Source organism: Bemisia tabaci, chromosome 1 (assembly GCF_918797505.1).
Source record: "Bemisia tabaci chromosome 1, PGI_BMITA_v3".
NCBI lineage: Eukaryota > Metazoa > Arthropoda > Insecta > Hemiptera > Aleyrodidae > Bemisia > Bemisia tabaci.
Genome location: NC_092793.1, coordinates 11,857,286 through 11,872,974, shown reverse-complemented (window position 1 = coordinate 11,872,974; position 15,689 = coordinate 11,857,286). Strand labels below are relative to the sequence as shown.

At 40.5% G+C, this 15,689-nt stretch overlaps 1 protein-coding gene, 1 long non-coding RNA gene and 1 other non-coding gene across 4 annotated transcripts in view; 2 read left to right on the top strand and 1 right to left on the bottom strand.

The window, feature by feature from the left end:
* The window catches only part of MESR6 (misexpression suppressor of ras 6), a 660,344-nt gene that overhangs the window by 23,855 nt on the left and 620,800 nt on the right, over positions 1-15,689 (top strand). For both annotated transcript variants that reach the window (XM_019053727.2, XM_072296138.1), the window contains exon 3: positions 5,755-5,904. In XM_019053727.2, the coding sequence (XP_018909272.2) occupies positions 5,755-5,904 (150 nt within the window). The remainder of the gene's footprint in view (positions 1-5,754; positions 5,905-15,689) is intronic.
* TRNAR-UCU (transfer RNA arginine (anticodon UCU)) lies at positions 7,306-7,378 on the top strand. Its single transcript has one exon. It is a non-coding gene; the product is annotated as a tRNA-Arg (tRNA).
* LOC140223866 (uncharacterized) lies at positions 8,128-9,894 on the bottom strand. The gene is made up of 2 exons (XR_011899157.1): positions 8,459-9,894; positions 8,128-8,287 (listed from the first exon to the last, which is right to left on the bottom strand). It is a non-coding gene; the product is annotated as an uncharacterized lncRNA (long non-coding RNA).

Genomic DNA, 15,689 nt, shown 5'->3' with positions numbered 1-15,689 from the left:
GGCGCAATGCGTGAAGTATTCACGCAGTCTTATAGGCTCTATACGTTTCACGCTGACCGCACTGTGTTTGGCGCAATGCGTGAAGTATTCGTGCATTCTTGTAGGCGCTATCCGTTTCACGCCGACCACAATAACCGCACTGTGTTTGATGCAATGCGTGAAGTATTCGTGCAGTTTTGTAGGCGCAACATACATGTGTTACATGCCGATTGCTGCGCCGAGGGCTTCTCTTTTTCATCTCAAGTCCTCGTCATAATTTCTCCCTAAGTCGCGCCGTTCCAGGCCAAATTGGTGTTTGGTTTCTCTCTTAACGCAACTAATAAAAGGTGCAGTCTGTTGTATCACTGGAAGACGCCAAAATTAGAAATTACTATACTCTCAGGAAATGAGAGATTCTGTAGCCTTTTCTCGTTTGTAATTTTCTTTTAAATCCGATTTTTTTATACCTACATTTAAGAAAAATTGCAAAATTTGCCGCCCCCTAGATTTGCCGCCATAGGCCGCGGCCCATGTGGCCACCCCCGTAATCCGGCCCTGGGTGTATACCTTTCTTTTTCCCGCCAAAAAAAAAGAAGTATAAAAAAATACTTAAAGAAAGTGTTAAGCCCACGCACTTGAACTGTAGGGTAGGATTTTGTCGTTTAAAGTCCGTAAAACACAAGGACCTAGGTTCCCACAAAGACTGATAGAATACACAAACATACGGCAGCGACACTGAATGGGAGAGTGCCAATGTCTTACCGTTACCTGTTCCTTATGGTTCTATCCTTGCCACGGTAGAGGCCAGTGGCGTGGCGTGATTTGCGATATATCGATTGATCTGCCGTTTTAATCTATAGAATAGGATCGATAAATCGATTGCTCGCAACGAGCACCTTGATACTCGATTCTTTACCTCAGCTTCAAATGGGGAAGTATCGGTAATCGATCATTCACGTCTCGCCACTGACAGAGACCAAGATTTTTTTAAACGTGCAAAAAGTTTGTCTTAAAACTGAATAAATACATCAAACCGTGTAATTTGAGTGAAATTGACGGCGATTTAAGCTAAGAAAAACTTTTTTCTATGATCTGAAGAATCTGCATACAATATTAGCCGTTTTTTAGAGATCCTAGACAGCCCCATTAAGCTCAAGATCACTGAGCCAATTAGAAATACCGCCACAAAGTAAAAAAAAGTAACCAAAATTCTGTGTTAACACGGGAAGTAAAACACAAAGTAACACAAGCTGTTGGTTAATTTTTTTCTTTGTTAATCTTCCATGTCAAATCGACCGAATCTTTGGGTTGAAAGGATCAAATCTTGGTGTTGAAATTCTGCGACCTCGTTAAAAATTAGGTATCATCAGCTAGAATCAAACTTGGAGCGCATTGGTGGATTTTCAATGCGCTAGCCACTCGCAAGTCACCACCTCTGAGTATGCTGCCGTGCTAAGGAAGAACGCTGTATGAGCCTTCAAACGTTGCCAAGTTTCCTTCGCTAAAAATCGAATTTACCGGAAGAATTGTGAATTTTCGCCCCCAAAATTTTCAGGCAATTTTGCACGTAATTTAATCTAAAATATCTGAAAATTTCAAGGAAAAGTGTGCATGAATGTCGTCAAAAATGCATGTTTTATCTAGGGAAATCCGGCAACCTTCGAATGTTCATACGGCGTTTTTCCTTAGCACGGCGTGGCAGTATGGGGAGGAAAAGAAGAGTACCCAAGTTCCGCACTTCCGCAGGACACTTTCATGCCTTGATGTCTCGGTTTTAACAAAAAATTGTGTTGAGGAACCAAGTCCTTTCGATTGATCTGAAACACAAAAATAGTGTATTTCCTCCGGAAAATACACTAAAAAGTAGCACAATGTAACACAGAGTAACACTACAAACACAAAAATGTTTAACTGTACAGTGTCTACATGCTTTACGAAGGTACTTTGTCTTGGTATGCATGTGGCAGTGTCGCAGCGGAGTACAGGACTTTGTGACACAGGGCTAATGACACCCAGCTTTGCTGCGTTTGTGCGTATATGTAAGCACATACCACGGCTGATAAGGACCTCAAAGGTTAGCACGAGTAAACAGATTACCCGATACGCGGGTCAAGAGGGAAGAAAAGGTCTCTTTTCGGTGGGAAATAACAGGTGCCAGCTGGAATGGCCAGCAGGTGGAATTATCCACTCCTATTCGCTTACATAAATCTTATGTGACGTGCACACCACATGGTGATTAAAATTACAGGTCCGATGGACCGCTGCATTCTTGATAAGGAAGTTTGTGAAGATTTGGCTGTGTAAATGTGCGTATTTTCGTCGCGCCTGTGATGAGGACCATTTTGACTCGATTCCTGCAAAATCATGTGCTCTAGGGAATTAGGATGATTTCAGCAATTCTACCTGCTTAATTTAATAACTTACTCGAGGACACCTCCTCGTGTTTTAACGTCGGCGTCATCCGTTTAATTTGTTTCTGGAACTTCACTCGGATCATCTTTTTTCCTCTCCTCCTGAGGTAGTCCATTAATACTGGAACGGTTGTTTCTTGCTTTGCCTTTCCAAATTTTTAAAATCGATAATCCTTGTACGAGTACAATGTAAAATACAAATTGTACAATGTACAATATAGTATAATTTCAATTAAGTTGAAACCCATAGAGCACATAGATTCGTATTATCGTCACCTTCCGGCCAAAGTATCACAAGCGCCATGCGAAATTTCAGAATTTCCGCCATCATTTTATTTTTTTACAGAGAAATTGTTAGTTGAATCTGTTTGAAAATTTCACTGACTTTTATCGGCGGCACAACGAAAACTCAGTGAAATTTTTGGACAGCTTTGTTGAGCAATTTCTTTGTAAAAAAACCAAAAGGCGTCGGAAATTTTTAAACGTAGCATGGCGCTTGTGATACTTTGGCCGCGGCAGCATTACTATTACGACTCCATGTACTCCACCTCCGCTCTGAGCGTTTTTCACAAGCTGTGAAGTTGATTCCAGACAATACCTGTGACATTACCGTGTTACTCACAAAATTATACGCAGGAATGCCTGGTTTACGACGCACAGTGTGTCAAAACCCCAATCTAGCTGCTCAAAACCCCCCTTATATCAAGTCAAAAAATGGTGTTATTTATGGTCAGAGTGGGTCCATAGGCACCCACTGGTTACGTATCTATCATGATTATCACAAAAATAAATTTTTTGGTCGCTAAAATGATAGGGATTGCAGCCGGTAAACGTCCAGCCTCAATCTCGCCATCAGGAGTGGTGCCACTGTATTGCTTTTTTTTAGAGTACTTCGTGGCGAAAAAGGGTCATTTCTGGATGAAACGAGATGCCAAAGGCCAGAGAAAGGAAATATGACCGTTGATTTCTCCAAAATCATTATTTAAGTATTATAATTGCTCATTGAAAATAGTGCCCAAGACCGTTTACTTTTCCTGGCTTTAATAGAGCCGCAAAAGCGCGGAACTACACGGAACACCATGAAACTTATATGAGAGTGTTCAGAAAACTATCTAGATTTGAAATATCTTTAGTTTTACTGCGACCTTCCGCGACCTTGAGAGTGAGAGCACATTTTCTTCGGCGATTCCTAGTGTAAAAGCGTGCGGGCGGCGTTTTGCGATCTCCCCCTACAGGCTGTCACAGGTGAATTGAGACGGAGGCAGCATCTCACCACGCGCGCTCGGTCCCCTGATTTGAGTGAGCCTTATCATGAGGCTTTTCCCCGAGACAGATAAGATCGTGTGGTGGCTCTGTTGACTGCTTCTTTCGTTTTTACCTGCATGATCGGGGTTCAAATCCAAAGCAGACTAATTTTTTAAAATTTTATTTTCTTTCATTACGATTTTCCCATTGTCTATACTGTCATGGAGGGGGGAGGGGGGTCCTCATAAATACAAAGTTGCATCGTATTTTTAACAAGTTTCTTGTATGATTTGAAACAGACTTTCTTATTTATTTCTAATGAGGGAAGGTTTCGGACATGGTTTATGAAACGTAGGAAAATGAATCGGAGGGGGGAGGGGGATCGGAAAACACAATTTGACTAATTTTTGGGGTTCATCAGGTCACATAAGGCGCCTAAAATTTAGTTGAAATTTTACGATTTTTACACGAGTTGAACAGGATTTTTAGATGGCCGCCATTTTGAAAATTTTGATGACTAAGTTTTGAAATTTTAGGTGAACCTTCTTCAAGCTTACACTAATGCCTGTGCGAAATTTGGTGGTTATCCGATCAAATTTAGAGACGTGAAGAGGTTTTGAGCAGCTAGATTGGGGTTTTGACACACTGTGCGACGTCATGCATCCCTCTGTTTTTGCGTGAACTTCATAATGTGAGACCAGCTAGCTTCATTATCTTGCAGATTGTGGTCGTAGTTAGAAAAGGTTTTGTGGCATCAAAGATAGGACCTTGTAATATTAGTTGTTGCACCGAACTCGGAGAATGAGGAATTTTCGTTTCAGGGCAGATAAATTGTCTCTAGGGTCACGCTCATCTCACCCCCCCCCCCCCTCTTCGAGTTTTTTCTTAACTCCTCTGCGGTGCTGCTCTTGGCCAGTGGCGTGGGGTGTTTTGCGATTTATCGATCGATCTGCCATTTAAACCTATGGAAAAGAATCGACGATCAAGTTGCTCGGAACGAACTCCTTAAACATAGATTCTTTACCAAAGATTCTTTACCATAGCTTCAAATGGGGAAATATCGATAGCCGATCATCGCCACTGAAAATCTTGCCCTTCTGAGTTCATTATGAACTCGAAGGGAAGAACCGGGCTTCATAAAAGAGTCGGAGTCAGCATCTTCGGCAGAGAGGACAAATTAATAAGGAGCAAGATAATAGAAATACCGGCAAAATCTTTTAATTAAATACGCGCTTTCAATTATTCCAGAATCTGTATTCTCTGCGGGCTTCAAGGACCGTTTTTCAGCCCTCAATGCTGTTAGATTGTGCGGTAATATCAGTCAGTTGATGGAACATTGGACGGAGTAAAAAATTAAGTATCGCATCAGCTCATGTTTTCTTATCAAAGATAAGGCAGAGGGACACGTTTAAAAAAAAAAAAAAAAAAAAAAAACTTAATTCTTTACATTATCCAGAAATTAACTTCCTCTAAATTCGGTTATTTAAATTTCCCACTTGCTAATAAACCCAAGTCTGATTGCATTGAGTCGGCCTCTAATTTCAGTGTTCTTTATGATTAAATAATTTGTCATGTCTCGTGTGCTAAATTTGTCAAGACGAATTCACAAAAAATGTGTTCAGCGCAGGTAGAAGATTTTCTACAATCCTAACTTAGTTATTTTTCAAATGACAAGTTTGTTATTGATGGCTGATTTGACTTACGTTTATTACGGGGTTTCCACTCTTTTTTTTAACGAGCGGAAATTTTGAATTAAATTTTAAATAACCGATCGATGAAACATGAAATAAAACATGGATACCCAAGAAATAAGAATCCGAGATTACTGTGCCTTTCCTTTTGTTTTCATTTTCATTTCTCTCTCTCTACTCCAGTGCCTTACTGAAAGATTTTCACTTTTAAAAGTTGCATACCTATTTAATTTTTTGTTTAATCGACTAACAAAGCGTGGATAACCTGACAGAATGTCCCAAATTGTTTCTTAAAATTGTTGTCGTTGGCCTTGTTTGCCGACATTTGGTTGTGTTCTTTACCTTTTTTCAGCATCATGCACTCTGTTTCAAATCATTTTGCCAGTAAATGAAATATCTAATGATAATGGTTGTATTTATTTTTGCAGCCAATTAAGCATTGAAAACTGGATCATGCCCGCAGCGTACGCGGGTCACTTCAGCAAACTTGTTTGGATAAAGCCCCCGTGGGCGCATCAAATTCCGGACGGCCAGTATAACTTCAGCATCGGGAAAAACAAAAGCAACTCCGAAATTAGGTAAGAACAACCAAATTTCACTTAAATTTAACCAACTATAACATTCCTTCCAGCCAGTGCTCCTTTCGTGAAAACGTTTTGCGGTTTGCCGTTGGATCGAATTGAAGGCTCATTATCTGCAGAAAGTAACCGCTTCGTAATACTTACGTTTGCTGCTGGAGCTGAGCAAGTGAAGCTTTCTGGTCTGAATAGCTGGAAAGAGGCCACATTTTGCCAGCACACCTTTATGCCTGAAAAAATGGGTAATAGTCCTTTTTTTTCATTTTATGTATTGAAAAATATTGTCTTCGATTTACGTGAAGATCAGGCTTTGGTTCTCTTTTCTCTCTCATTGTTAAACTCTCTGTCTTTCATTGAAAGCAAATTATTTATGAGTGAGTGAAAGAGATTTTTTTAAAATCCAGATGAAGTGTCTTTTTTTTACTTTAATTCAGATGAAATGAAATTAAGTAGCCTTAGTTCATGAAATTTCATCGATGACAAAGTTTTATTTCTTTAAACATACGAATAAATTTCCTTTGAAAGGAAAAAAAAATCATGAACATTTTACTCGAGCTAAATTATGTGGGGATATACAATACATTTTTCTTGTAATGAAGAAAAAATGGCCAGTTCAAAAACAATTCCCTCACTTAAATCAAGATAATTTGTTCATTCAAGTGTGGAAAAAAAAATTTTTTTTAACCAATTTTTTGCGATCAGTTTGGATTATTCGAACATTTCCCTCAGCGATTGATCCTTGGCTTATCAGAAATTCTCGTTCTTTCGTAAGGCATTCCAGTTCTTGTAAGAAAAATGTTGGTCGTTTCAAATAGTATTAGAGTGCCGAAAATATTGGCGACTGTATTGGCGGAGCCAGCAAATTGGCAACATTGTCTTTTCTCCATTTAAACCTATGGAAATGTATCGATTCGTGGAGGGGCCGGGTGCTCCGAGAAGAATCGATTATTTAGCATAGGTTTAAATGGAGGCAATCTGGTGTTTTCAAATTGCTGGATCCACCACTGAGCGACTGGCTTTCTTTTGGTCCAAACTGAATTTATTTTCTATCGATGAAGTGAAGTATGATCAACGAAATTCTAGCCATAACTAATGAATGGAGTATCTTATATTATTTTACCCCTAACTAGAGCTGAAGCAGAACTTTGCATGTAACCTTGTCAATTGCACAACAATTACTCTTATTGCATTAACTACCCCTTAATAATTGAAGTCCTCTCAACGTGACAGAACGTGACGATGAAGTATGTGAGAATGAAACACATAACACCCTAAACCATCATGATTGGTTGGTAGATACGAGTTTTTGGTGCTATTAACATCTGAGCCATTAACACCTTAGAGGAGATTGTTTTGTTTGATCTTCTCCATGTTTGAATGCCGTAATCCCTTAGATTATCTGTCCCTGTAGCGCAGTGGATAGCGCGTTGGACTTCTAATTCAAAGGTCGTGGGTTCGATCCCCACCAGGGATGCTTTAAATTTTTCAGTGTCGTGGAGATCGATTCTTAAACAAGGTTTATTGAAAAAGGAGATCGCAGTCATTTTGACTGATTTGGCTCTTTCAAGAATCACCATATTTAAAGTTCAACTGAATATCTAAGATTGGAAGTTAGCATTTCAGTGATATTCCGCTCCGTTTTTATTTTGTTTCTCCATAAAAACATGATTGCAAGGATCAGGGAAAACCTGGAAAACCCAATAAAGCCAGGGAATTGAAAACAACCTGGATTGTCAGGGAATTTCACTCCGAGTCAGGGAAATTCTCAGGGATGCGGTTCCACAGTTGTAACCTCCACGGCGCGGCGCGTTGCCGAGGTCTCATAAATATCTGCCGAAAAGATCATTTTTTTTCTGTCTCCTCCTCTAATTGTTCTTATTTAGGCATGGAATAATTTAAAATATTTTCAGGCAACATGTAAATTTTCATACTCCGGTTTTCTGCAAGTTTCAACTTATCATACCTACAATTACTTATTTACTTATATACAAAGGGACTTGGTAAATATATTTGAAACCAACAATAAACGAAGTTATAGATATAGTCGTTGTTCGTTTTATATAACCTAATCTAACCTGCTATGTTTAATCTACTGGATTTTGTGTGTTTTCTGGTGTGTGTTACGAAGATGGCGCTGGTACACTGAAAAAAATGAGTTAGCGTCAGATGACTAAAAATGGTTTCTATACACTAACTCAAATTGTGTGATTTGGACACACATGATTTTTGGTTTCTGTACACTAACCACTATTAGTGCTGGAAACTAATTCCGCTACTCTAATTCGCATTCGGTAGGGTTGGGTCAACCTAACCTCAAAACTGAGAGAGGAGAAAACGGCTTAGCGAATGATAACTGGACAATACTTTCAGGAAAAGAAGATTTCTGAAAAGATGAGAGGTTAAAATCAACTGACCGGTTCCAAATGAACGACAGAGGAAAGGAATATCCCATAGGTATGTGCAAGTAGACAGAATTATCCTTTAGAGAGACACACATTCATACATGAAACGGTAGCGAATGTTCACACTGAATAAACATATCTCGTCCGAACACTTTTTTTTTTTTTTTTTTTTTTTTGAGAGCTTGCGCACTCTAGGTATAGTTCATAGGCCTTAGTCGTGTAGACAAACAGCCACCGCTAAATGATGGGAAGATTACAACAACAGTAGAAACAGAAGTACAAAGGAAGAAACGAAGGAAGAAACGAAGAGAAACATCCATGCCACTCCACGGTGACAAGATCTGAGACCATCAAATCTTGCCACCGAGGCCGGGATTCGAACCCGGGACATCTAGGTCTGTGATCAGTTGCGCTAACCACTGGACCAACCGATGTCGGCGTCCGAACACTTGAGATATTCTTTTGAAATTACGGGAGAACACGAACTATAGAAGTAAGCAGTAAGTTCACAGATTTTCGTAAAAATATAAACTGAACGCGGAACGCTTTAATCGCAATTTAAATAGAAGATTGACGACTCCAACGAATATCATGCTTGTTTACGTTTTGAATTGAACAGACGATTTCTAACCTTAACAGGTTTATTTATGTTGCTTTCGAACGTTTTCAAGAAAGAGAGGACACTATAAATCATACCGGGAGTATTTACATTGTCAAACGAGCCCGAAATTTCACATTTTAATTTATTTTCACGAGCTGACGCGATTGAGGCTGTTGTACCGACGCCACTTTTTCGAAACTAAATAAATGTAACGGACAATGTGGCAGTTAGTGTTGAGGGCGAATTAGTTTGACCCGAAGGTGAATTTGTCTTACCACAGCGCTAATTTTACAGCTAGTGCTGTTTTCCAATTCTGGTTCGCGCTCTAGTAAAGTCAAGTCAGCGTATGAAGCGAATTGATTGGTGCTTCAGTACAATAAATTAGTTCTGAAGCCTAATTTTGATTCTACTTGGCGAGAACCAACCAAATTAGTTCTCAACGCTAACTACTTTTTTTTCAGTGTAAGGTTGGTCTGGCTCGCATCTGAGGGTGTAGACACTTGGCTGATTAAAGGGGCGTAATGTGATATTTCCTGGTACGGCAATAATTGCCGTAGCACTGGCCCAGTGCTGCGGTTTATACGAGCTTCAGACGTGGGTCTGCAAATCCACCCTAAAAAAGAATAAGGAAAGAACCTGAAAAAAGAAGAAAGAATGAGTGTAGTAGTACAAACACAGCCAAATACAGGAAAGACGTATTCGGGCCTCTTCTATAACTTTTCTCACGAATCTGAGCGACACCTAAATGACAGCATATAGCGGAGCATTCAGAGCTCACGCTTCGCGTCATCGCGCCTTCAATTTTTTAGACGCAGCACGGACGTCCATCAAGTACGTATAGTTGTATCTCTGCGCCGTCGTAAACGCGCATCCTTTCCCTGCCTCTATTTTAATATTGTGTGTGTTTGCGTTTGTCTTTTTCGTAATGGTGCTTCAAAGTAGTAATATAGAGCAGAGAAAACCGGCAGTGAAAAAAAATAATACCCAATTTTTCGTCACGTTAATGCATCTGTATCTCAAGTTGACCATTTTTTTCCTAAGCCGAAGATGACACTTTGTCAATGGGCCAGTCGCGCTAATCACAGTCATGTTATGATGCTTGCTTCAGAAGCTAAAAATATAAAGCAGCAACTTTCTACGTTCAATATTACAGGAGGTATCGCGCTTTGAAAAATACGGTTTTTGACGTCATCCACCGCGGTAGTGGCCCCCTTGGTTTATTCTACCTTGGTTTTATCCGCATTTTATGTCGCGCAACCAGTGCATATGTGTGTATAATTGATTGATGAATCCATGGTGGAAGAAACCAAAGGTGTCACTGTCATTACCGCGGCGGATGACGTCAAAAACTGGGTTTTTCGAAGCGCGGTATCTTGGTTAATATTGAACGTGAACGTTGCCGTTTGGACGGATCTTATCATTTTTAGCTAATTTACAAGAATTAAGCAACGAAACACAATTCTGAGACCAGCGCAACTGACCCATTAGATTCTGGTCCTCGAGTGTCCATACATTTCTACACAAAGGTTCTGCAGCGGGCTTTTTATTGAAATTAATAGACAAAGCGATAGACAAAGAAGACGGAGGGAGTATGGAGCGATCCTATCGGTTGAAATGTGTGGCTCTTACAGACCAAGACACGGATAAAAAAAAAGCACGAGTTTTTTGCGCGATATGAACATTTCCAATTAATTGTGGTAGTACACTAATTAATTGTGGTAGTACACGAATTAATCGTGGTCGTCCCCCAATAAATTAGGTTACCAACCCAAATTTTGCGGCACTACCCTAACTTGAGTTGCGGTTCTACCACAATTAATTACAAATGTCCGTATCATCCAACAAATTGTGGTAGTACCACAATTTTAGGGGATAACCCCTAACACTTTTTTTTCCGTGGAGAGAAAATGATGGACTAGCTGTCGGGTTTCTCGTGGGTTGCCGTCAGCCAGTCTATTACCTCCTGCCTTTGTCCATTGCAACAACCAGCCTCCACCAATAGGTCCCTTCCACATCCCTTTTGTCATCTTTGTCTATAGATTTGTCTATCGATTTCAATAATCAGTCCGCAGATGGCACTTTGCTGCGCTGCGAAATCCGTCAGTGGCGTGGCGTGAATGATCGATTATCGATATCTCGCCATTTGAAGCTATGGTAAAGAATCGATTACTAAGATGTTCGCTGCAAACACCCTAATAATCGATCTTTTTTCATAGGTTTGAGTGGCGTATCAATCGATTTATCGCAAAGCACGCCACGCCGCTGAAATCCGTCGAGTGCGCTTTCTGTGGGAGCGTGGCTTTACCCGCGGCAGGCGGATCCAATCACGGTCGCAGTGCTAATGACACCTGCAACCTCTGGCCGTCAATGGTCGTGCAAAACAATTAAATCCGCGCTATCAGCTCGAACATTCGCGCGATGAGTATCGCTCGCGCCGCGCATGCGCATCGCGTCTAATTTATGACAAGTTTACTCGCATGATAGTCATGTCGCCCCGTAGCCGCGATAACGCGAACGCAGGCTGCAAATTTTTTACGTTCCAGTCCTCAGTTGCCGGTTCCCAAGATTAAGTCACAAATCCCAGCTCCTTTTCTTCTGCCTCTCAATTAAGGAATACTGTGAATCGATAACGTAAGGTGATTCGTTAAGCTCAAGTAACGTGGTCGAACTGGCGTGCGATATATCGCATCGATTACTTCAAAAATCTCGGCGAATTTTGAATTTTCAGCAAAAAAAAAAAAAAAAAAAAAAAAAAAAAAAAAAAAGGACGATAGCCCCAGCGCATGAGCCTGTAGAAGCATACTTTAAACCCAAAACTTGGCAAATTTCAGAGCAATGGAAGCAGAATACTACTAGGAACAAAACCTCGCATTCGATACAGATATCGATAGCTGAGGGGCTTTTTTGCTAAAAATTCAAAATCTGCCAAGATTTTTGACCTAATCGATGCGATGTATCGCATGCCAGTTCGACCACGTCACTTGAGCTTGACGAATCACCGTAAGTCGAAAAATGTGTGCACGGAAAAAATGGATTGCCGATTTAACAATTAAATTTATGAAATTGCTCGTAATCGCGGATTCAAACCGAGTCCATCGGAAACGTGTCAGAGCCTCCATTTTGTATCCGGCTGATCCTGTTGACTAGGCGATTTTCCTCCCTCGTTTCAATGGTTAACCAAATATAACGATGCTCATCGGCCCGTCGCGTCGGAAGAGGCGAAATTACGCGAGGGTAAAAAAAAAATGGGGTGGGCTCGCGAAAGTGAACTCACCCTCCCATTGTAGGAGGCTCCAACGGGGAGGGGCCTCCGGAGCGTAACATAGTTTTGTCGCTTTCTTATCCACCCCTCGTTTCATCCCTCAATGCTCTCCAAGCTGCCAGCTCTATGTCTTGTCTCGTGTCATCTTTCAGGAAATTTTCAACCTAGTCTGACAGCTTTAGGAACTTGGATGATTGAGCCAGTAGATGCGGATTTTTATAAAAATATGTGTATTTCACTAGAACATTTTAACCTTAGGGGCAGTCTTCAGTAGTAGTAATCTTTAAAAATAAGCGAAGAAAGTACAAGTGCACGTGTACACGGCGAAAAAAACTTCGTGCATGGGACCCGAAGTTGAGGTCATGTGCATCTCTGAAGTTTTCGGATCACGCAACCGAAAACTTGAGGTCCAACTGCCGAAGTTCGGGCCAGACATTCGAAGCTCTCGGTGTGTACCGGAGTGCTCCAGATGTGTGACCTGGACCCTTCGGTATATACCGAAGTACTTCAGAAGTCTGACCCGAACTTCGGCAGTTGGACCTCAAGTTTTCGGATGCGCAATCCGAAAACTTCAGAGATCCATATGACCCCAACTTCGAGTCCCATGCACGAAGTTTATTTCTCCCTGTATCAAGCTGATTGTGAGAGGGCAAGCTAAGTTAGTAATTAGAAGCCAACTAACTATAATAAAGCAGTGAAAATACTAATGTATGACCCATAGTTTAGATTGTATGTTGCCGTGCTAAAGAAAAACGTCGTGTAAGCCTTCAGACGTTGCGTTATTTCTTTCGATAAAAACCGAATTTGTGGAAAATTCTGGATACTGTTCAGCTAATTTTGTTCGCAATTTAATCTGCAATAGCTGAAAATGTCAAGGGTACACATGTATAGAGTACCTATATTGAGAGAGTATGGCCACTGGGCCCCATGGAGAGGCTTAGGACCCAAAAATGGCGGTGCTTGTTTTGGTTTTTGTGGATGGGAGGGGGGTCATTGCCAACTTTTAACGGTTATCACCAAGCTCATGGTTTTGCTGCCAACCTTACTACATCTAAGATAATTTTTCTCAAAAATTGCACACGATTAGCCTTAAAAATATGTAAAGATGTCGCAATAGTGCATTTGAGTAAATTTCTCGTTACGATAAGCAAAGACAACTACATTTTGAGTCATTTTGCATTACATTAATTTATGGCGTCCGCCATTTTTGGGTCCTAAGGGCTCCATTCAGCCTAAGATGGCTGAGCCAATCAGAGGTGGTAACTCAAGTGGCCATACTCTCTCAATATAGGTACTCTACACATGTATAACTTTCTTCTACAAGACACATTTTATCGAGGGAGATTTAGCAACGTCCAAAGCCGCTTACGGCGTTTTTCCTTAGGACGACAGTATGGATCTCTAAAGTTCTCGAATCGAGCATCCGAAAACTTAAGGCCCAGCTGCCGAAGTTCAGGTCACTTATCTGAAGTATTTCCGTATTTTAGCTGACTTTCGACCGAAGCACTGAAGTACTTTAGATGCGCGTCTCGAACCTCGGAAGGTGGACCTCAAATTTGCGGATGCGCGAGTCGAAAACTTCAGAGATCCATATGCCGTGAACTTTGGGTCCCATGCTCGAAATTTTTCCCTTTGTGAGGCTAGTTTTAATGCTAATGGCTGAAATTGCGCCTTTTATGGTGCATAGCGGTGAATTATTGGTAGACAAGGTGAGGGACCTCTTGTCATTTTTGGCAGGAAAAACTTAAGAACGTTCAGTTGTAAACTGAAAAAGTATAGATTGTGCTTGTTTGAAAAGATGATTAAATTGTAAGCATACATATCATATCAAAGATGGCAAAAATGGGTTTTGTAAAATGTTATAAAGGTAGTTTGTCGAATAACGGTAGAATTAATTTTCAATTGTGGATTCAACTCATGAAGATTTTGTGTTTTTTTCGTGAGCTGAAATTGGAATTTTTCCAAATGAATGCCGACTAAAATCGTCAGTATTTAACTGTGGAGTAGTCAGTGTGGGGTAGTAGCTGGGGAGGACGGGGATGTCAGTATTTTTCAAAATTATAATTTCAATAATCTGCATCCCCTCAAATTTTGATGAGGAATTTTAAAATCGTTGCTCTAAACTTAGATTTTATGTAGTGGATCAATCCAAAGCGGTTATTTCAAATTGGACCTCATTTTTTTAAAAGAGAAAACGTTTTGTAACACACCCTCAAAACCACCTAGCTGCATATTAAATTCACTTCTTTTCTCATTTCAATCAATACTCTACACATTGTGTAATGAATCGTATTCGATATTGCTCGGTTCAACATGTAAACATAGCCTCAAAAGTCAATTGAGTAATCTGAGGGAACGGGTTTCTTGTGATAGGTGTTTGATTCTTATGGGTGTAAAGTGGTGACGGAAAGTGAAATTGTTGGGAATTTTCTCATTTCCACTGAAATCCTAAAATTTTGGTTTGAGGTTATATTCTATTGTTCTGAATCAAACGATACATCGAACCACTATCGAATATTTATAGGAGACCATTATCTTGGGCTCCATAAAATCACCTCGCCACATAGAGAAACAAGTGACATGTGTGCTGTTCCTAAAATGTTCTCAGGAAAACTCCTCCGTTGTAAAGTATATCGATTTAGTCTCGTGCTCGATTTAACTAGAGTACATAGAGTCTAGAGTCCAGGGCTCTAGTTTTCTTGAAATTAGGAATTGCAAATTAACGCGAACAAATACCGTTATTTTCTCAGTCACACGTCGAATTTAGAAATTTTTAACGTGCCCATCTCGTTCTGCGTAAAATGTTAACTATGCAACAATGTGGCTTTAATGTTGCATCCTGTTTCGTGGTACATGACTACTTATACAGTATTACTATGAAGTTTGAACGTGGGTCGTGGACGTCATACGCTCTTGGACAAGCCTTTCGACGAGATGCAGTTCTTGTCTTACCCTCGTCCATGTCTTCAAATTTACTTTAGTTTCAGTTAATTTCTCTTTGCTAGAACAGTTTTCATAGGAATGAGCTGAAAACCAAAGAAATGACTAGACTCAAGTTGGAGGCACCTAGAGAGAGGAGGGGGAGCGGGGAGCAAAACTTTAGTGCGGACCGGGAGATGCCCAAAGCCAGCCTGAATCAACTTGTAATAATTCTGACGAGCTCTGGAGAGCTTTTTTGAGCTCGGCGCATATTAATTAAAGTTACAATGTCGTTTCCATCCTCTTTCTTTTCAACCGATGAAAGCTCTCATGTTCCGTCTCTTTCATTCTTCAACTTTTCATTAAAACTTTTTATCCTCATTATCGGCGCATAACAATTATCATTTTCTCCCTTTTTCCGAATTTTAATTTCCAGACGCGCTCGCTTCCTCCTTCTGTCCGCCCTCCCCCTCCCTCCCTGTGCCTCGGTGCAGCCGTGTGCAAATCCCTTGAATTACTTCCCGTCGACTTTTCGGCGTTGCCAATTTTCACACTTTCCCCAAATTTCTGTCTGTTTCTGTGCGGGTATTTGGATATCCTA